Source organism: Ornithodoros turicata, chromosome 3 (assembly GCF_037126465.1).
Source record: "Ornithodoros turicata isolate Travis chromosome 3, ASM3712646v1, whole genome shotgun sequence".
Classification (NCBI taxonomy): Eukaryota; Metazoa; Arthropoda; class Arachnida; order Ixodida; family Argasidae; genus Ornithodoros; species Ornithodoros turicata.
The window spans coordinates 55,258,692-55,281,141 of record NC_088203.1 but is presented as its reverse complement, the minus strand read 5'-3'; the positions used below and the strand labels follow the sequence as shown (position 1 = coordinate 55,281,141).

Sequence of the window (22,450 nt, the reverse complement as noted above, 5' to 3'; positions counted from 1 at the left end):
CACGGTTGCAAAGGAAGCAGCCAGAGAAATCGGTACTATTCTTGTTACCGCTGTATTTGGTAGTATGTCATTCTACTGTGTGTCTTTATTATTGGAAACACAACAGTACAATAAAGGAGCTGACAGTATTTTTCCAGTACTTGTGTTGGAAACAGGTGTTATTCAAAACCACTACAGAAACGGCATCTGTTTTCCTTTTACCACCTTCTTTGTGAAGAGCGCATTTCCGATAAAAAGGACACCCTATGTATTCGCCTGCGTTGGGACAATGGAATATTTCCTTGACAGGAGACTCAGTTCATTCGAAATGCGACAATGAGCGAAGAGGAAGAAAGAGCATCAACTGCAGCCACAGATGACTTTGGTGCACTGCATGAGGATGATGAAGACTTGGCTTCCGCAATGAGCAACTGCGCAACACAATGCACTGACCACAACTATGGGTTGCGACCAGAAGCAAGTGATGACCCCCGCAAAGTGTTGCTGCAGCAGCGAAGCACAATAGAAGACCTGATAGAAAAAGAGAAAGAGCTTCAAGGCCTACTTGAAGAGAAGAACGCTCAGCTCGCAGCACTGCAAGTGGAATGCCACAGGAAAGAAGGCGAGGTGTCCCACAGAGATCTCCAACTTATTAAAGAACGCCAACGCAACCAGTGGTTGCAGACACAGCTCAGGGCCGCGTATCAAATTGTACAAGAGGCGGAGGAGAGGTCCACTGAAAACTGCTTATCCTACAATGCCCTCACAAAAAATGAGAAGGACCTCCAATACTATGCAGGATTTGCCTCTGTCGCACTGTTGCAAAACTTGTATGCAATCCTGGAACCTGATGTGAAGCATCTCCAGTTCTGGCAGATGAAAAGAGCTGCGGGTACGGAGGAAGAAAGAAGATTTGTTGTGTCACTAGAAGACCAGTTCATCATGACACTGGTGCGACTTCGTCATGGCCTGGATGGTGCCGACCTTGCTCGAAGGTAAATAATGAAATGAAGCCTGTGTGAAAACAATCCTGTATTGCGGCATGATGCTATCACAGCATGACGACACTGTGCCACACTACAATGTTTTACCCAAATAGCTCTGTTGTGGTAATTTTAATGTTTGTCAGTGTCACGTGTTTGTAATGCATGGATATCGTTTTCTTTCTGCAGGTATCAAGTCTCAAAATCCACTGTGTCCCGTATATGGACAACGTGGATTGACTTTTTGTTCAACAGGCTTATACAGGTAGGAACCATGCACTAACCTCAGCTTTAAGACTGTTAAGGAAACTGTGGGTTGTTATTAAGATTGACACAAGCTGTACATTTCAAATCTACAGATTCCCATATGGATGTCTTCTGAGCTGTGCGACAAATACCGGCCAGCTGTGTTTCAAGAAAAGGGATACAGCACTGTTGACGGGATCCTGGACTGTACGGAGATCTTCATTGAGAAGCCGTCGTCTTACAGAGTGCAAAGCGAAACCTATTCGTTATACAAAAAAGCCAACACTGCAAAAGGCCTTGTTGTTTGCAGTCCTAATGTATTTGTAACATTCGCCTCTGACTTAGTTCCTGGGATGAAGTCCGACAAGGAACTCACACTTGAGTCAGGTGTACTGAAGCAGTTTGAGAAGGGAAGAGCAATAATGGCCGACCGTGGTTTTCTAATAGACAAAGAGTGTGAACAGGAGTCTCTGATCCTGAATAGGCCACCATTCTTAAAGGGGAAACCACAACTTTCGGTGACAGAAGAAGCCGAGACGCGTAGAATAGCAAGCTTACGCATTCACTTTGAACGTGTCATAGGTAGGATAAAGTCCTTCAAAATCCTCTCGCATGTCTTTCCGAACAGCATGTCACAAGAGGTGAACAAAGTGTGGCATGTCTGTGCAAGACTAGTGAACTTTGTGGACAGACCATTCCTCAGCAGAAGCTGTTGATGGCAGTCCTGGTTTTTCCAACATCTTTGGTGAACGTTATGAAACTATTATCACCTGTCCTCCTCCTGCACTTCCGGTTCGTGTATTTTGTCACACTGCATTTCAGGGCCTAAATGTATGTCTGTATTCTGAAGTGTATCATCACCTATGCATTTGAGTTCCATAGACTGAACGTCACAAGCTGCAGCTTTTGTAAATCATTCATTGCTTCTTTGTCAAGTTAGTTGACTACAGAAATGAAGACTCACGAACAACTGTGTTTTGATGACAAGCTTTTGTCAATTCGAACAGTTTTATTGTATCATGGTGAACAAAGGCAAGGTGCAACAAACTCCGTGTAAAAGTGCCTTAGCAACTTAACGACACTGAGGTAGTAGCCCTTGTCAAATTCTACACTAACCTCCACTGGGCGTTCATCAGGGTGATATATCAATAACACTCCAGAGTTTGTGTGCGTTGCCCCCATTTGTAGCTGCATTTGGGTGTAACACTGGCTTGTTTTCTTCAGCGTCTGCTCCCTTAGGTGCTGATCTATAAACTTCTTGATGCTTAGTGGGCACTTGACTTCCAAGACCTCTCTCTCACAGCAGTCGCACTCTGTGACCCCATCTGGGCTGGCACCAATGAATGGACAACCGGGTAGCACACAGAATCCATGTTCCACGATATGTAAATTTCTGTGTTTATTTCCATGTTCTTCAATGTAGCGTCCTTTTGCAATGGGCTCCATATCAATTCCCCTTTTCATGGCGGATGTCTGGATGCTCTGCTTTGAAAGAATACCACGAAGCAGAGGTCCCACGTTATGTGGCCGGGGCTTGCTGTCTATAGTCTTTACCCACGTGAATACCCTATGTGTTATGGATGCTGTTACCATCCCAGTCCTGTATTTTGACCACAAGTCACACTTGCTCTGACCACGAGTGACGAGTTCAATCTCCGCAGCTTCTTCAAGACTGTAGGTCGAGAGCATCCCAGTTTCTCGGAAAAGTTCAAGCCACGTTCGAGGGAGACGACTATTTTGCTCTAAGCTTGTAGCTAGTGTTGCCGGCCTGCATGCATGGCTTTGAATTACATCAGCCAGGCAGTCTAGTCCGACCTGCCTGCAACTTCCTTGAATGCTATTTAGTTGCTCTGAAGATATCACCCTCCTGTCTTCCTGCAGGCACGAATACCTTCTTTTTTTTGCGTAGTGTTCAGGCACAGAGCTCAGTCTTTCAGTCGTGTCCTTCACAAAGTCCAAGGCACCTATGCTTTGTGACACAACTTTGGGGTTTCGTGGTGTATACCATTCCCTTGAGCCTTCGGTGCAGGATTTTGCTTCGGGAACTGACTTTAGTTCATGTGTCGTTATATGTGCTAAAGCGTACAAGCAACAGCACACGTGCTTACAGACACCGATAGTGCCTGCCTTGCACTTGCAGGATCCAGAGCAAATATTTCCTGATGCTTTGTCAATGGCAAGCCTCACTGTGTACACTGCTGATGTCTGCATGCTTGCATAGACTTCTGCTCTGACTAGTGTATTTGGGCTCGAATGGTCCTCGAAGAACTGCATTTCCTTGAGGTGGCCAGATGTAAAAAGCCGCAGACCTCCATCTTTGTGTTTTCCGGCTCCGTGCATATCAGTGTACCTACACTGCAAGATACCTACAAGAATGCATATCACTCCTTGTAGCATTGTTGCAATAAAGTTATGATAAGTCTTACCAGTATATGTGCTGCTTCCCAAAAAACTGGCTTAAGCTGCGTGTCAATGAAGTCCAGCTTCCTTGGTTGCCTCCCTCTTGAAGCGGTGTAGCCATTGCCCCTTCCTACAACACAATATTTCCAGGTTAAGATGAAAGTTCAGCAACGGCTGCGTTTTCGCCTGGAAACGTGCCAGTATGTTCAGTGCACTTTCAACACGCTTTTCACTACGTAAGCTCAAACAGTGATTTATCCGAACCCCCCCCCCCTTACAACCCCCTAAATGTTCAGTCACATCCCCCTAGCTTTTTCAGCTGTGTACCCCCTACATGGAGAACTGATGTTCTGAGGCTGGAACAACATAGAAGGAACAATCACATACAAGGCCTCAAGTTGCCTAAGAAATTAACGATGAAAGATGAAAGTCACTGAAAGGTTAGTCAGCTGTAGGACTCGAACCCACATCTTCTGGATTACCGGTAATCCAGAAGATGTGGGTTAGAGTCCTACAGCTGGCTAACCTTTTCAGTGAATTTCATCTTTCATCCCCTACATGGCGTGCCCTTCCGATTTCAGCTCTAGATACATGTCGGTAATGACATGTTAAGGTATATTGATGTAACTATAATAATGACCCCACACAGACACATTTTTTCTAGTACCCCTCCGTGCTTGGGACTTCGGATAACCCACTGAGCTTAAATATCGCGTGCCTTGACATTTCAAAGTGTATGAGTTGATTTTATAATAGGCAGGAAGTACAGTAGGTGTAACGGACATATTGGCGAAGTATGTATGTCATTCCTGGAGTTATTCACTGTCAGCACAAAAACATCCCACATGATCTACTTGTCCACTTCATGTGTCGCTTTTGAATCAAGTGGTCGCAAAAGATTCGTAAAAGCGGGACACGTACGTACCTGCTGGGCAAACAAGCCGTAGGCCGGCAGACTGCAAAGAACCCTCCCTTACGAATCCACAAGTAACTGGAAGTCAACTACACAAAGTGTACCACGACGTGCGTGCAACTGAGATAAATTTTACAGACGAAGACAGGTGGTAAACAACAGGGGCTTGAATACTAGCACAGCGAAGAAACTACCAAAATGGCGGACACCGCTCCATACCGGATGGAGCGCGCATGCGCAGCGAAGCTGGTGGGATCGGCTTATTCTCTGGCCCCAATCTAAAAAAGAAAAGATGTGCAACCTGAGAACAAGGACCCAGATCTATTTGTGGAACAGCACATAAACAGGGTGTTCACTGCTGTCCATTACAGATTCTTGTACATAGAGCTACGAGCGCAGCATGGATGCTGTTTACGTAGTTGTGTTATACAGCAAGACGGACATCCTCTTGAAGAGGGTATTTCACTACTAGATGACATATTACCTAAAATTCATGAATTAACTCTGTAATTAGGTGGTCTTGTGCAAAAGTGACGCACCAGAATGGAACACAACAATTGTTGAAAGGCATTCTATTTTTCAAGATGCCTGAAATGAGCATGTGCATTTAACAATCCATTGTAGAATTCTGCCATGCAAATGAACTGAAACCAAAACTATTCTCCTTAAAGGGACCGAAAAGTGAAAAATAACCCCCATATTTTTGCCCACTGTCGTGCACAACATCGTTGTTTGATAAGACACAGAAAGCGTTACTTCTCAATTCGGCATATTTTTGACGTATAAATATTTTGAATATTGCCGGAACATGGACGGGGCTGCCAGCGAACGGCGAAAAAGAGCAACTTGGGTTTCAGGTCCAGGGCTCCCAGGGGTTGGTCAACCCTTACCACGTGAGAGCTAATTTTGTAGAGAACGAAGCTGGCGCACATTATCTTACAGCTAAACACTATTTTAAAAATGACGCTCACTTCCATAGCTTTTACGTTAATAAAGTATTCAGCTACTTCGCCGCTACGAGCTACGATCCGCCGCGCCATCTGCAAGGCCGTCTGTGTTATCGCGTTTATTGTTTACGTCGTGGGCGGTCGTGTTGGTCGCGCGAAGAGAAGTGAATGACATGTTCGTGGTTGTTGTGTCAATTATTCGAGAGACCTACATATGCATGGTGTGGTTTTGGTGTTCGGGGATGCAAAAGGCATGTTCGTTCACCATCGGCGGCAGGCGTTTCTACCACAAGATTCAACAGGAGAGTGCGCGAAAACGAATGTGGTTCAAAGCACTCGGTTATTAGATGTAGCAGTCGTGTGGTATGTGCTGAGCTCATTTTGCTGCCGATGACTACGAAGATGCCGTAGAAGGCGAATTGCGAAGACGTCCGAAGCACACTGATGCTCAGTACCCAGTGATTTTGCTTCACCGAGGTGACGAGTTCAACACAACGTCTTAGGTCACACACGTATAGGTTATAATATAGCGACGACGTATTCCATTTAACTTATGTTATCCTTCTTGTCCCGTACTCAACTTTGTCAACATCAACAAATTTAATTTTAGGGGCCTTCCAGTGTTGAAGTGGCGCAAGACTGCTTCGTATGTGTGATCCAGGCACTCAAGTTGGCATGACAGAAATAACTGAAAGCAGGTTTGCAAAGTCCACAGATTGAAGCACTAGATTTTTTACGTGTTGCAGACTTTGTGACATTTTTTTTTAGTCTTTGGACAGGTGCAGAACATTAGTATGACGTCAACAAGAGGAGAAGAAACCGATGAGAACTACTAGCTTGTTTGAAGGGTACGAGAATAGTTCCTGTTGAGATGGAGTTATGACTTTATGACCAAGGAACGCTAATTAATTTTCTATAGATGCATCCTCTACACTTGAATACCCAGTGCAACAGCAAACGTTCATTGTCTTTGAAGCCGCAACTACTGGAATTGTTCAATGTGTGTCAGAGCTGCAGTGAGCCATGCAAGGTTACCACATCATATTGGTCCCAAAATTTGCAGAGTCCCCCTATCTCGGACGCAACTGTCATTTCTCTTTATTGCTCTTCCGATCCTACCTTCTCAGAAATGAATATGGTTCACCATACACAGCATGGGCACTGCCTTTCTCTGCTCATGCTTTCGGTTTCTTGTTCTGTTGAATAAATCTTCACTTGAGTTTGCAGCCATTACGCTGTCTACTCTGTTTGCCCCTCATCTATATTGATGTGCTCTAACGGTATAGCACATCAACATCCCAACAACCTTCCAAACAACCTTGCCTAGTCCTACTTTTGGGTGGAAACTACACGATGTGGTAACATCCACATATATATAGTGTTAGTCGACGGAGATTTGCTGTTTTTGTACAACCTTCATTGTACATTTCTTTTGTCTCACTTAGCATGCCTGAAGAAGTGTTCTGATCTTCATCAAGATGACAGGTCATTGTTTGATCTGCAGCATCATTTTTCCTGTAATCTTTTCACCAGCAGAGAATACAAAAGTGAACAAATGGTAAAATATAACTAGCTTGTTAAATTCAAAAGGGAAAGACGAAACTGTTTATACTTCTCTTGTTTATTTTGTTGTAGGTTTTACAACTGTACGTTCAAGTAAGTCAAAACATCAGAGGGCAGGAAGTCCTACTCTATTTCCTAAATCCCTGGACAATAAAAAAGAAAGATATAGTTTGAATTGGGACAAAACGTTGCTTCTGCTCTTATATTAAATGTTACGATGCATTTGTAGTGTACACTGAAGCCAGTTTCAATTTGCAGGGCTGTCAAAAGTACTTTACAAAAGTACATATCAATTACAGTAACAGAGAACTTATGCAATAAATTATTTAGCCATTTTGGAGTACTATGCACACCAATGGTGCATTGTTAACTCTGAACCCAGATCAAGGGTTAATAATAGTTGAAGTCAGCCCTCAAGTCCTTCTTTACAAATGTTAGTTGGCGGCGTGATAATGAATCAGTTACAAGTACTCCGTTTAGCAAAACAGAGTTAAGTGTTAAATCCCAATCTTGGTTCAATTATTAGTTGACATTTGGAAACGTGGTCACTAAGAAGTATACTAAAAGGTTATGAACACAGTTCAGCTGAATGGCACTGATGAAAATTGTCTTACTTACTCCTCACATATACAAGTGAGACATGAGTATAACCTACAAATACATCTATGCCCATAGGTTACTTAACCCTCCAGGTACAAACTAGTAATTATAATATGCTGTGACAGCAAAGAAAAAGCAATGAGAAAAACTTGCAGCAAACAAGAAATGAAAATGTGGTGACAACAGTTCTACAGGTCAGCGCACTGATGGGAAAGCATCCCTAATAGCATGCATGACGCAGATCGAGATCCAGTGGAGTATTTTCTATTGTATTTTCACGGAGAACCCCATATCCTTGTGAATCGCCAACGGGTGGTAAAACGGAATTTCCTGCAGAAATAAGGGTTTTCCGTCCAGTTTGCCGTTCAAGTATCGCGTAAAGACCACATTGCGCTGCCGTGTACGTTGCCATGCTCTTCGGTTTCTCGGATGTATGTAAAAGACACTGGCAGTACTTCGGTGTCAAAGCACAGTATTTCGGAATATTCGTTAGTTCTGATGCAATCGTCTGTCTGCTTTTCACACGCATTCTCTACCTCTCGGCAGCAAAAACCGTAGTATCCACCGTAGTATCCGTCGGTTTGCATTTCACACATGAACACCTGCACGACGAAAAAACAGCGCTTGTTTCGGCTTACATAAGTGCTTCTCCCTGATACATGGAAATTTCACAAAGCAGTCCATGTTCACGGCACGGTCTCCTGAGGACGAATGTGACTCCGATTAATCTCTGGACGAGGAATCTTCTGCTGCGAAGAACACACTTTCCAGCACGCTAACACACGAACAACAGTTCAGTGTGAGTGACAGTTCTCGAATGCGGAATTCCAGCGCACTTATGTCCAAGAGGCTCGACATTCCCGACGTAGAAAGCGGTCACAAATGCCCACTGCCATTTTCGTTTTCGCCGGATTAGCGCCCGGAAGTGCGCGTATTACACGCGTCCTCGACAGATGGCGCGGGGTCATGCCATTGTTGACAGACTGCTCGGTTTCCTACTAGGTCCCTGGACATGCGATTATGGAAAATTCGATTACAGAAAAACTACAGCGATTTCAGCGGAGTTCTTTGACATTTGAACTTTTGAAGGTTCAAGCTTTTCGCTGAACATAAAGTTTCGATAGGTTTATATTCACTTTTCGGTCCCTTTAAATGCACATTAACTTCAGAGCCGCCCGCTTATCTGGTTCAAAAAGCGATTGATCTTGCCAACAGATCAGCACCTTCTCAGTGATCTCCATCGCTCATAGCACATGGCCCTGCGACAATGGAGTGTGTTTTGCTCTTTCTGCGCTTGAAAGTGGGATATACCAATACTCATCAGGTACCCGCGGATGTGGCTGTAGACTGTAGAGTAACTACCACTGCGCCCATACACCATGTTGCAAGCCCATTGGCCGAGACTGTGCGTGCGCTTCAATTGGCCGACAATGTTTTGAAATAGCATTTTGTACACGCGCATGTACGTGCAGCGTCTCGACCGTTTCAGCATAGTTTCAAACAAGCACGGCCAGCACGGCGTCCCCGTGTTCCACGGTGTCAATCGACAAAACAGTTTGCAGAAATGTGTTCGCGGGGTGTATTGGTGCGTCATCTCGTGTCATCAGTGGCGTATTTAGGGTGTGGCAGGTGTGGACAGGTGCCATGGGCGCCAGGTGAACAGGGGCGCTATTATGTGGTCGGATGTGAATGTGCCAGGTCGGGTACTCAACCTGGCACATTCATAAATTATCTAAAGCACCCGCCATTAGAGAGGTTATAGTGTGAAACCTAGTGCGGACAACACGAAAACGCATCCCCAAGGACATCATGTTAACCATGTTGCCATGGGCGCAGGTAGCTCTAGATACGCCACTGCGTGTCATTGTCATTGGTCAACGCATGTTGTGCTCTTTCTGGACACAACTATTACCCCACGAACAGCCTATCAACTGCAGAACCGGAGTGCGTTGGAGCGTGAAGAACAAGTTTGAGCGCCGTTGGATTTCGAGGACTGACAACAAAGACAGGATGAATTGCAACACAAGCGGTTTCCGCTTCGCTGTAATGCATATGATGGACTGCAAGCAGCGAAAAATGCAGTGAGGTGAGCATATTTCATTTTAGTGATTGTAGCACCTGGGCCATTTCATGCCTTGTGATACGGTGGAGTTGCTCGATACGGTGGTGGTTTTCACAGATTTTGATGAAAATTTTCAGGGTGGGTTACGGGTTCAGAGGGTTACACTCTGTGCAACGTTAGTTAGAAAACCTTAAGCCTTCCTGTGAAAACCATGTTCTCTTTGGTAGCGTCTGACGCTAATTTAATTTAACAATGTTATACGCATGATGTCGTGCGGCTCAACCGGAAGTTGATATACGCACGACGCGACGGGGCCGCAGCCACCGGCGCGGCGGCAGCAAGTTGTATTATGGTCGGGCCCCTTCTTCCATGCCTTCTCCTTCTCTCTCCCCATCTCTCATGACTGCCGCTGACTTCTTCGGCTTTTGCGCGGTTTCGTTTCGTGCGTGACAACCGCGCTTTTGAAAAGTTGCGTACTGGGTTTTACACGTCCGTGTGCTCCTAAAGCATGCCTGTTAACGTCGGCGGTACATTCAGCACGTTTGCTGAATTTGAAAGAGTTTTCAGGGAGTTTTAGGTGCGACAGAACATCTTTTTCGTGACCAAGGCGACGAAATCCGTGGTGGTCGTCAATGCTCTCCTGAGCCCTGGTTTGTAAAGACTGAAAGAGGATCTTAAGTACGCAAATGCAACCTACGCTTGCAAACATGGTGGTACCGTGCGGACAACGGGGACTGGTAAAGGTAAATCAATATGAGCCACAACTTTACAGGGCATCTGAAGATAAAGCCCTCGGTTTGAAGTCACGATACGATTAAGTTGTTGTGATTTCTTGTCTAGCCTCCGTGTCGCGCACCACCGCCACAATGAAGTTCTTGTTATACAGCAATAGGTTAAAAATTGTTAAGCTATTGTTACAGTAATAAATTTAAACATTGTTAAATTAAAATTGTATTAATTTTATCACCGTTTCAAATCAGGTACTTCACCTTGAGTCACACTGTCTATCTGGGAACTCTGGGAAGGGAACTGTACATTCTTAGTGGTACTTCCTTGAGCCTTGGAATCCTGAGTATCGACATGAATTTGAAGCATCATGCTGACTGCTTGCGTGCAAAGTTCTAAGGCCCTGTAAAGAACATCGCGGCAGAGATGTAGCCAAAATATTGGTAAAAAAATTATAACAATAGCTGAGACCGCTCTCTCAGTCTTTGAACCACAAACATGAACTAGTTCAAGTTGAGACTTGTTGACTTGTTCAACAACGGTATCCTGGATACACTCACAGGGTTCGGCACCCAATACTCTGACCTGTCCTCACTGTGGCATCGAACTTACGCCCAAACCGTCACAGGACACGTTTGGGACGATTTCATTGCCGGCAGAAAGACCATCCCAAATTCACTCAGTCCATTACCATCGGCACATGGTTCGAAAATAGGAGACTATCGTCCGAACAAGTGCCGATACTGTCGTACTGACTTGCCAAAAAAATGACTTTCGACCAAGCCCTCGACGAAGCATCAATATCACAGGACTCCACTGTATCCAGAGCTACTGTTGCCGACTGGTTCAGCTACTGCAGCGAAGTTCGCACAGACTCTCTTGCCACCATTCAGGCTTCAAAAATCGGCGGAACCGGCCACACAGTCGAAATCGACGATTGTGAGATAGGGCGCCGCAACCACCAACGCAGTCGCACCGTGGAAGGGACGTGGATTCTTAGACTCATCGACGAAACCACGAACGATCTACGCCTCGCTATCTGCCCCGACAACAAGAGGGACAAAGAGACTCCCTATCATGGATAGATGACAACGTGCATAACGGCACAACCCTATACACAGACTGTTGGAAAGGCTACAGCGGACTGTCAGCGGAGGGCTTCCAACATAGGCCTATGTATCACCGCTATCAGTTTGTTGACCCTGACACCGATGTGACCACCAACCATATTGAGTCTCAGTGGAGGCCACTTCGGCACAGACTTGCCAGAGGTGGCATCACCAGTGATAACATGGCACACCATCTCTCCAAGTATACCTTTGGCGAATGGATTGTGCGAACAAAAATGAAAACCCTTTGAAAGGCTCCACACTGACATCAAGCGTTTTTACAGTCCCGGACACGACAACTCAACCTGAAATGACACTGTATATATTGTAAATACTTGTAAATAATTGTACATATTTGACAGGCCCCTTTCCAGGGATGGGCATAAATACACTTCTCGGGTATTTAAATATAAATACAAAATAGTACATGTTTTCATGTATTTAAATACTGCCTGTAGATACGTTATGCTGAAAGCAATTAAATACAAAATATAAATACATTAAGACAGTATTTAAATACTGTAAATACTTTGAACCATCCAGGCACATTATGCTTTTATATTACATAATAAATGGAGCCACATCTGGATGCGTCTCTGCTGCACACAATGCCCACATATTTCTGTATTTTTCCGTGATGTAGTGTGATGGTATCAGCATCTTGCGTGGACCGAGTTTCCATTGAACGGAAACGTCTCCTTGAGTCTCAGGAGCAGCGAGGCAGGAGGGGTATTAGACAAGACGGTAATGGGACAAGAACCGACGACGACTCAAAACCATCTAAATAACTCGTTATCACTTCTTCCACTTCCTTTATGTTGAATAAAGTGTTCATTTTGAGTCGTCGTTGTCGGTTCTTGTCCCCTGTCTGTCATGTGCAGTCCCCCACCCCTCCCCCGCTGCTCATCGGACTCAATGACATGTTTCCGTTCAATCGTATACACCAGCTTGCTTGCCTCCTTCGGCTTTCCATCTTCAGCGACGATAATGAAAGGCTCCCCGTCAAAAACTGTCCGGTGTGCTGCAGCCATTGTCCTGAGTTCCCAGTGAATTTGTCAAGTGACGCAAAAGGGTTACGAATCACATCTTTCCCAAATTGTCACTCATCCCGTGTGTTCGGGGATTTCCGTCCTTGTAGAAAACAGCACAATGTGCGAATGACGGCATCGCCACCCCCCTTCCTTCAGTCGTGGAAGCGGGGATAGAAATAAGAATGTTCTTATTTCCCCGAAAACACGCGGTGAGTGACATGTAGCCTCTAACCAAGATAACCCCTCATCGTTGGAGGCTAACAATGTGGAGCTCGAGGAAACCCACAAATTACGGGAGGGTGAGATATGTGTATTTAAGTGTATTTTAAATATAAATACACCTAAAGCGGTATTTAAATATAAATACATTTTTCTTGCCTGTATTTAAATACGTATTTTAAATACACGTATTTATATTTTAAATACTATTTGAAATACAGTGTATTTAAATACTGCCCATCCCTGCCCCTTTCAAGTGACCGGGTACTCTGCCCTGCACCGTACTGATAAGCACCAATTATGGTGAAACTGTTGCTGCGTCAATAAAACCTATCAATACCACACTATACTTCGTTTCACTTGCATCAAAAACCTAACCTAACCTAACCTCAGTCTCGACGGATGCACAGTCTACGTGAGCCCCCTCGACACATGGAATATGTATTCGCCTGGCCTAACCTATACCCTCAGTCACGACGGATTACCGTTGTCGTTAAGACTCCCCATCTAAAACACCACTTTTCCTCTGATTCATTCGTCCCTCATCAGCTAAGAATTTCCAGTATTTCAGTGCACTTCAATATTAAATGCTGTATTCCAGACACCTACACTCGAAACACGTCCATTTCTGATAGTAAAGTGGTAAAGTCCTTGCTTGTCATGGAGGTTTCTCGTTTACATCACAGGTGGCCTTAGGCAACGCTGTTCTGCCTTTCAAAAGCATATATTCATTTCGTAACGTGCACTGACCGTCCGAATTCACACTTATCATCTGATAACAATGACGTTACCGTACCCCCGCTAAATCTAGATCCATCCGTCAGCTCTGGGATCGTTACTAGCTACTAAACTACAGCCAAATATGTTTGTAAATGAATGGGGAAAGCAATGTTTGCCACAGTTTTTGTCAGTCAAATACGAAAATTCTGTAACATGTAACTTCGTAGAACAACCACTGAATACCACACTGATCCTTTCAGAGCTGCAGCGCCCAAGTGACAAACACCGAATGGCACACGTCAGAAATTACCATTTGTTTTACTTTTAATGCTCATAGAACAATGAAATATGCAAGAAAGTAACAAAATTCAGCATCCATATAAATGAGATTGTGCAAGAACGGTCCTACTGTTTTCATTATTTTGAACGTTAGCAGACGAATAAGCGACGACACCTTTCTCATTCGCGCCATTGGCGGTACGCCCGCGATCTTCGAATATGGCACGAATAAACCTGCATTCTCTTGGAAAGCTGCTTTCCGACACTCCCACAACGATTGCATGGCTACAATCCAAGGGTCTGCTACCGGACGAAATCAACTGTCCCCTCTGCAGAGCAGAATTGACGGCAAAGGGGCCGCCATCGCGGATTCGGTAGATTCCGTTGCCAGAGGGTCCACGAGCCTCCTGCCACCTTTCGCAATCTATGGCAACAAATACCTGGTTTGCGAATATCAAAATGCCGCCGGAGCAAGTTGTGCTGCTCACATACTGCTTTGCAAGAAGAAAGTCACTCAGTGACGCAGCGTGGGAGTTATCCATCATACCCAGCCAGACAACTTCAGAGAACACTGTCGTTGATTGGCATTTTTATTGCTGACCAGTGTGCGTAGACGCCCTCCCAAAAAGCCGCGAAGGTAAAATCGGCGGACTTGTTCACACAATCGAGATTGACAAGTGCAAAATAAAGCATCGAAAGTACCAGAGTGGAAGAGTGGTAGAGGGGTCCTGGATCTGGGGATGATGGACGTCGACACGGAGGAATTTCTCTTAGGTGTGTGTCCTGACAAGAAGCGAGACAAAGCTACCATATTGCGAGCAAAGAAAGAATCAAGGCCCTACAAGAAAATCAGCAACGTATGAAGCGGAAAATAGCGAATCTAGAAAATGTCATCCAGGACTTGATGTCAAACAATACTCTGTTGCAAGAGAATGCAGATGTACTATCAAATACAGCAGAAGCTAACAAAGCATCTGCTAAGACAGACTAACATCTGCTAAGATGCTAACGTCTGCCAAGACAGACAGCTGAAAAGACAAAGCGACCGCTCCCTAGAAAGCACAGCCTAGAGCTCTGTGTGTTTGCACTTGCACTGTACTTTTATTCAGCAAGGGCATGCAGATATGTGAGAAGGACCTTTGACACCTGTCTGCCCCATCCTCATTGTGGTATCCACAGTGATATCGTGATCATCCGTGTCGTCATCCGCCATGTGTATATAGGCCATTGTCACATGCAATAAAGAGTTCTTACGCTGCACTCAGCCTGGGCTACTACAGATAAGCTGGCGACGATGGAAAATTCCATGGGGGTGTGTCTGCAACGGTGTGACAATGCGTTCGGATAAGACAAGGCTGGTCGCCGTGCGTCTGGTTTTTCTGTTGCTGCTTTTTACAATGAGCCTGGCGACAACGGCAAGTTTTGCTGGACTGGCTCCACCGCCAGTGTTTCTGGAGAAATCAGGCAAGCCAGACATTCCTTGGGGGCAGTGGCGACGCCGTTTTGAACTGTTCCTATGTGCTTCGGGAGCTCAGGATCTTCCAGCGGAGCAACGTAAAGCCATACTGCTGCACTCGGTTGGGACCGAAGGGCAGCGTTTCTACTTTTCGCTACCAGAAGTTGTTCCAGAGCTACAATTGTCAGGAAGTGCGGCGTCGGAAGATGAGACAGCAAAAGAACCGACAAGTGCAAAAATGTAAGCCAAATGTTTATGACATTGCTATGGCCACATTGGACGCGCATTACGTACATGCCCCAAATGTAATTGCTGGGCGACACCGTTTTCGTCAACGTAAGCAACGGCCCGGAGAGAGCATTCATGACTTTGTGACAGACCTTCGGATTTTAGTCGTCCATTGCGACATCGGGATGCTACAGGACGATATGGTACGAGACCAAATAGTAGCAGGAACTGTAATTCCCGGCCTGCGTGAAAGACTGTTGTTGGAAGGGTCGCGTTTGACTGTTGAACGCGCCATTGAAGTTGGACGAAACACGGAAAGAACTTTTGCGGAAGCCAGAGATATGACCGAGATGACCGAAGATAATCAGCAGGTGTACCGTATTGCGAAAGATAAAGAAAGCGCGCGCGTCAAAAGTAAACAAAGGACTAGCAAGCATCTCAAGACCGAACTGAAATGTTATCGGTGTGGATCTAAGGCCCACTTGGCAAATGACAGTGTGTGTCGGGCAAAAAGGCAAGCCTGCATGGCTTGTGGGAAAACTGGACACTTTGCAAAAATGTGTCGGTCAGCTGGAGATGTTCGAGTCGTATCGCATCAAGTTGAGTATCCACCAAGTTTACCCGACAGTAGACAAGTAGCGAGGGACGAGCGTGGACATACTACTAATGCCGGATTCCAAGATGCAATGGTACCGAAGATTACAGAGCCACAGGATGAATCGCCTATAGTGCTACAGCTAGGCTCCTCGAGAGCGCAACATATTCGAGTCAAGCTACAGGTTGAGGGACGGGACGTGGAAGCTCTTGTTGACACGGGCTCGTGTCCATAATGAACGAAGTGTACCAGCATTTCGCGACTCAGCATCCTTTGACGTCAACTTCTGTGCGTTTACTTGACTTTTCGAGGCAATGTATTCCCATTGAAGGATTCTTCGTAGCAGAGGTGACATACGCGGAACATTCTTCAAGAATTGTGTTTTGTGTGGTGAACACGGGAGCTCCGCTGCTTGGCCGCGACGGCGTTGCTGCGCTTCAGCTACACACTAGTGCGTTTCCATGCGTGCGTACGGCTGCGTACGGTGGTTACCGTGGCAACAGGTGCGAATGAGACCTTACGCAGTCGAACGCAAGGAGTTCGTCTGAGCTCAACTTTTTCCAACGCACGCTTCACAGGGGTGGCCTCCAATGTATTGCTCCGTAGACGAAAGCGTGCTGGGCGAACGCAATGCATCCTGGACAGGTCCTGGTCGCACGTCACAGAAAACGTCAAGGCACACGTGACCTTAAAGATGGCGGCGCCCGTGATCGGCGGCCAAACCGTTTGTAAACAATGCGGTTGTTTCTGGACGACGTTTTGGATGTTTTTCGATCACGGTAATTATTTTTATCCGATAATCCCGCATTAAAACGCGCAGTTTTACACATAAAGCACACATATTACACAATACACATATTGTTGACAGCTTCCAAAGATGTGATGACGACCGCGCGTTAAGACTTACCGAGCCGATGTGATGTACGTAAACTGAGGTGAAATGGGCTACCATGTTGCGGAAGAAGCACCGCATAGTTTACGCTGGCAAAATATGGTCATCTCTTTGTGTTATAGGCATGTTCGGCTGGAGTTTCGGGGGGCGACGGCAGCGCTGCTTTTCTCCCCTGGTGGGCCAGTCTTGCAACTCTGCTAAGTACACTCGTATTCGCTTCGGCTACAGTCGCACGTGTATGGTTCAAGTTTTTCGCTTAATCACTACCGTTCGTGCCACAAGCGTTGGTAGGAACAACATTAGTACCTTTATTCTCACTATAAGGGGGGATACACTCTTAAGTGGCTTGTGGGTATCATTCCCAATGGCATGATTGCGTTTGTTTCTGAGCCCTATGGGGGACGGCACTCAGATTCCCTCATAACAAGGCAGTCTGATTTTCTCACACATGTTCTGCCTGGTAATGAGCGACAAGGATTTCCCAGCAATAAAAACTATAATGGAGGAATAGGGAGCTGTTCTCCTGATGCCACCATTCAACACTGGGGGAGGTCAGCTTTCTGTAGAGGACATGAACTCTACGCTTGTCATAGCACAAGTAAGAATCCATGTAGAGCGTGTAATTCAGAGGTTGAAACTGTATAATGTCTTGAACAACGGCGTACCGCTTGCCCTAATTCCCCACATGGGTAAAGTAATGAAAGTGTGTGGGGCCCTTGTCAACCTCCAGGCACCGATCATAAAATCGTAGCTGTGTTAAATGTCCTACTGCTCTGCAAATGCTACCAAGGCCTGCTAAACTTCCACGGAAGTGGGGTGCTGAGAGACGTGAAATAAAACATTGAGAACATACTGACTTGTGACATATACAGGGTCCGCCAAGATAAACTCCCGCGTTTGTAGTGCTGATAAAATGAATTATGCGGGACCCTCAGAGCCAAATCGCATATCAGAGGATGAATAATGCTCTAGAATTTCATCTCATAGCCTTGCTTTTGTTTAATTCGCCGTGGATAATTCGAAAAAAAAAACGCGGCTCTTTTAACATTTCCTATTGCCTATACGGCGCTAAGCCTATAAAACCACCCGCGGGGCAAGACTGCTATCATGCCGCTAATCCCGCTGCATCCTGCACATTCACATTACAAAACCCTTCCTATGTTGCGTATTGCTTGACGAGTAGCGTCCCTTTCTTGACATTTGCTGGAGAGAAAAAAAAAACGTTTTGTTTGTTTGTTTGTCTGTAAGAAAAAAAACAAGGAGAAATTGAACTTTTCTCCCGATTTGTTCTGCTACTCCTAACAAAGTTCTCACCCCACCCCACCCCCAAAAACTACTTCTCAGGTGCTCTACTCGCAAGTTCGCCATTCACTATCCACATGTTCACTAGAGAAAAAAACTAGAAAGAAACGTCAATCCCGCGCACTTCAGAGAACGAGTAAGAGAGCCGAAGCATATCCCAGCCGTACGAAGTACTGTGTGGCTATGCCAAACAGCACACCGTGTACCAGGTCCCCCAAGGTCGCCATTTTCCTATGTATTTGTTCCTATCCCGATGCGTGCAATGCCGGAGGCCGCCCTTAGATACCCCATTGTTACCAGACGTTGGCTTGCGTGGATTGTAGCGCGCTAAAGATCCAGTTGAAGCACAATCCAAGCCAGGCCAAGTCACCGAAGGAGAAATGGACGACTGCAGCGCCTGCGGGGCCTGCGGCGCCTGGTACGACAGGTACGCTATGTGATGCACGCAGCCGTGCACTAGATCCTTCCAATCGCTCAACACGTTTAAAAACGGGACCAAAAAGTGAAACACGACAGAGAAAGTTGTTATACGCGTTTTATTTGGACATATAAAGACTAGATTCATTCGCAGAAACAACAAAAACATTTTGCCGCTAAACTTGGCGCGCTGAAGTGATCCGGAACGGCAACAGTGGGGTATCTAGTGGCGGCCTTCTTCGTTGCACGCTTTTCCAAGGTGAGTTTGGGGGACCTGCCGTGTACTTAGCAGAGTTGCACAAAACTGCCACAGGCGTCTCTGAAAGCAATGCGCACTCGCGCCCTCTGGCCAGCCGTACAGGCCTATGACGGTGAAAATATGTCGGTAAGCGGCAAAACGACACGTAAACAAAGTCACATGACCTCAAAATGACGTTTTCTATGACGTGCGACCAGGACAAGATGGCAGTGTTGCCAAAAGCACCCGCTTGCGGGTAGTTACAACAATGGCGGGTTTGTGTTACCCCTGTGGCACGCTTCAACCCGCAAGGAGAAAACCAATCACGAAGCCGCGTTCTGGACATGCGCGCTTCTATCCTGCTGATTCTCCTCCTCTATTCTCTGTTTCAACATGGCTGCCGTAAACATGGATGTTTGTGTGGAGCGAGTGGAGAATCCACAAAAAGATACGCATGGCTTGCGCGACACAACGTTTCGGACACACGAGCTCATCTGCATCGAGGTGGACAAGCGCCAGTGGCTCTATGACAACTCCCGGAGAAATTATAAAGATACAATCAAGCGCGATAACTCTTGGGAGTCCATCGGTCGTGCGCTGTCAATGCCAGGTAAGTAGGCTTCTGCTTTGTTTTGTGTGTGCGTGTGTGTTTATAAAATACAATTTCGCTTGTTATTCCTTGCAGCGTGCGACTGTCAGAAATTATGGAGAGGGATCCGTGACCGTACGCCCGGGAACTGAGAGCCTCGGAAGCCAAGCGGAGCTGCATGGGCGCAGGGGAGGTCTACCAATCCACTGTTTAGGAGCCTCGAATTTTTAAAAGAATTTATCAGACCGCGCAGGTAAGGAATCAATCAATGTATTGTGCAGCTGGGCAATGTTGTATATGTACAGCATGTATCGTGTATATCACATGCGTTGCGGAGGGGCATATACGTCGTGAAAAGATTTCGAAAGCCGAAGTGGACAACATATTTGTGCGGTGGTTAAAACTGCAAACGGGCAAAGTGATCTTATACAGCTACCGTTATCCTTTCCTTTCTGTTGAGTTATTGGCTTGCTGTATTACGGAGATAAGAAATGCTCAATCCACGCTGTGTAAAGTATTTTCATTTACCTTACTGCACATGCGTTATTATGCAACTGCCATAATAAAGCGTGGACATTGCCATGCCATTACACATCAGAAACAAGTGAGCACAATGAAATTAAAGATTAATCTCATATCATCTGAATTCAAAACCCTCAATTCTGCTCCCCAAATGCACTAGCATGATATTACTATGCTCACAGGTAATTAATCCACCTTATTCTGCTTTCAGGACCAAGAAGCTCCCTGCTCCTTGTTCCTCCACATCAGCTGTGTCCAGGCAGCAACCACAGCCTGCCCCTTACCCAAATGGAGAAGTTGTGCATACACCGTCAAGAGACAATGAAGTGTCTAGTGAGTATACGTAATGCATAGGAAAGTTATGATGGCCATGCCATGCCAGTCAGCAGCAAAAGGCTAATGCTGTTACTGCCGACAACAGTGTAGTTTGTCACCTGTCTTTCATCTACATTAATTTCATTTGGTTTTGAATAGGAATAATAAGCTGCCGTGTTGGTGGTAACCTTTCCCTCCCCCTTCTTTATGCCATTAAATATATCCGCCCCAATACTTTCAAATTCATTTGTTTGAAAATGATCATAGCAATTGGAAATAAATGATGATATATTTCGGTCTGATGCTATGTGGGCAGGAAGGTCATTCCAGTTTGATACCATCAGCTGGTGTGGAGAGTAGAGGAATTTTTCAGTTCACGTAGGTAGAGCAAGTACTTTGTACGGGTGATCAAGTCGTGGAAATAACTTGTGAGGGGGTTGGCAGTAACGGGGGTGGGGAAGGGGGTGACCGTAATATAACTTATGAAAGAACGCCAGGCCTGATACCTTTCGTCTGGTAATCAAAGGACTAAGAGAGAGTTGGGCTTTAATGGCAGAGAGACTGGAAAAACGGTGATAATCACGAACAGTAAACCGTGCTGCTGTGTTCTGTACAGATTCGACTTTATCGTTTAAGAGATGTTGGGATGGGTTCCAGATTGTAGAGGCATATTCCAGCTGTGGCCAGACTAAGGTTGTGTAAGCGGGATAATTCGTTTCAGGTGAGGCCAGGTGCAGGCGACGCTTAATAAAGCCTAATGATTTATTTGCTTGGATCACGATGGAGTTCATGTGTGAGGTCTCGGTGAGGTCGCTTGTTATAGTGACACCGAGATATTTATACGCAGAGGTTCTTTGCAGTGATGAATGCGGAGCTGTGTATGTGTACATATATGGGGCTGTCAGAGAAGTGACTGTCATGCATTTAGATTTATCGTCATTGATTTCCATAAGCCATTTAGAACACCACGAGTAAAGACTATCCAGGTCAGATTGAAGAATCTCGCAATCCCTTACTGATTTGATACTTTGGTAAATAATACAATCATCTGCATACAACCTGATTGTTGATTGAACAGAGTCAGGTAAATCGTTGATGTACATCAAAAACAGGATAGGACCCAATACAGAGCCTTGAGGGACTCCGGACTTCTTACTTCTCTACTTATTTCATAAGTAAAATAAATAGTGCATTCACATCATCTGAATTATTATGTGTCCCTTTTTCTCAAAGGAAAGCTGATGCATATGCCATGAAAGCTGTGCTTGTCATAGAAAACACATAATGCGCTGTAATTGCAGGGCTGTTGCTCTCTTGTGTGGAGAGTCACATGGACAGCAACATTGAAGAGGAGGGCAGCACGCCTGAGGCTTGTTCAAGCCAGGTATGTAGAGCGCTATTGTAGTATTACAGTGTTGTAAGGCACGTCTAGTTTTTTCAAATACCTTTTGTGTAGCTTAAAGCCCCAGCATCCTAACTATAGCAGCAACAATACAATGAGGGATGGTGGAATGAAGTGTGATGAACTAAAGCCTACACTACATAGCTAAGTAGCCTTGTATTTAACATCTTCACACTTATTGGTCACAGGACAGTATGGATGGCCCCTTTCTGCCATCTCAGACATTTTCTCAGCTACGCAGCCAAGAGCTGCAAAGCTTCGAGATGACACCCCCAGCCGCAAGACCAGCGCCGAAGAAAAGGAAAGCATCTGAGGAAAGCCTCGCTTCGATATTGACACAGGCAACGGGAAAATATGCAACTTGGGGGACGGTGCACCAGACCTCATTTGGACATGGATGACGAAGAAACTCTTCGGAACAGACTACGGTCCTTGGAAGTGAAAAAAAAAAGCGTCTAGCATACATGCAAATGCAGAATGTCTTGTTCGATCTCAAATTTGATGAATGAGCGAATTAAATCATTCATGTTGCTTCACTTGTTCGTAGCCAGTTGCAGTCTCAATCAACACGTGAGCCCCTCAGCACTACTCTATACTGCCATGACAGTTCACCAGATGCAGAGCAGAAATACTGTGCAAGTGTGTCACGGACCTCTTTTGCAGATCTCGAATGCATATTGGACCCGACTTTCTGCATGTCCCTCAATGCATCACCAC

The 22,450-nt window shown here is 45.5% G+C and overlaps 2 protein-coding genes and 1 long non-coding RNA gene across 3 annotated transcripts; 2 read left to right on the top strand and 1 right to left on the bottom strand.

Moving 5' to 3' along the window:
* Nucleotides 1-315: 315 nt before the first annotated feature.
* Nucleotides 316-1,924, top strand: LOC135389485 (uncharacterized). The gene is made up of 3 exons (XM_064619527.1): nt 316-974; nt 1,152-1,227; nt 1,322-1,924. The coding sequence occupies exons 1-3, from the start codon at nt 316-318 to the stop codon at nt 1,922-1,924; spliced, it is 1,338 nt and encodes a 445-aa protein (XP_064475597.1).
* Nucleotides 1,925-2,225: 301 nt separating this feature from the next.
* LOC135389484 (uncharacterized) lies at nt 2,226-3,692 on the bottom strand. The gene is made up of 2 exons (XM_064619526.1): nt 3,635-3,692; nt 2,226-3,574 (listed from the first exon to the last, which is right to left on the bottom strand). Exon 2 carries the CDS (start codon nt 3,546-3,548, stop codon nt 2,226-2,228), a length of 1,323 nt encoding a protein of 440 aa, XP_064475596.1. The 5' UTR covers nt 3,549-3,574; nt 3,635-3,692.
* An 11,334-nt stretch (nt 3,693-15,026) lies between these two features.
* LOC135388485 (uncharacterized) lies at nt 15,027-22,279 on the top strand. Its single transcript, XR_010421413.1, has 5 exons — nt 15,027-19,515; nt 19,591-19,747; nt 20,228-20,349; nt 21,633-21,715; nt 21,922-22,279. It is a non-coding gene; the product is annotated as an uncharacterized LOC135388485 (long non-coding RNA).
* Nucleotides 22,280-22,450: the final 171 nt, after the last annotated feature.

What these genes read in the sequence shown, in the direction of transcription:
- LOC135389484 (XM_064619526.1), bottom strand. Translation starts at nt 3,548, where the DNA reads ATGCACGGAGCCGGAAAACACAAAGATGGAGGTCTGCGGCTTTTTACA.
- LOC135389485 (XM_064619527.1), top strand. Translation starts at nt 316, where the DNA reads ATGAGCGAAGAGGAAGAAAGAGCATCAACTGCAGCCACAGATGACTTT. An exon ending in GGTGCCGACCTTGCTCGAAG is followed by an intron (nt 975 to 1,151) that starts GTAAATAATGAA and finishes TTCTTTCTGCAG; the next exon opens with GTATCAAGTCTCAAAATCCA. An exon ending in TGTTCAACAGGCTTATACAG is followed by an intron (nt 1,228 to 1,321) that starts GTAGGAACCATG and finishes TCAAATCTACAG; the next exon opens with ATTCCCATATGGATGTCTTC.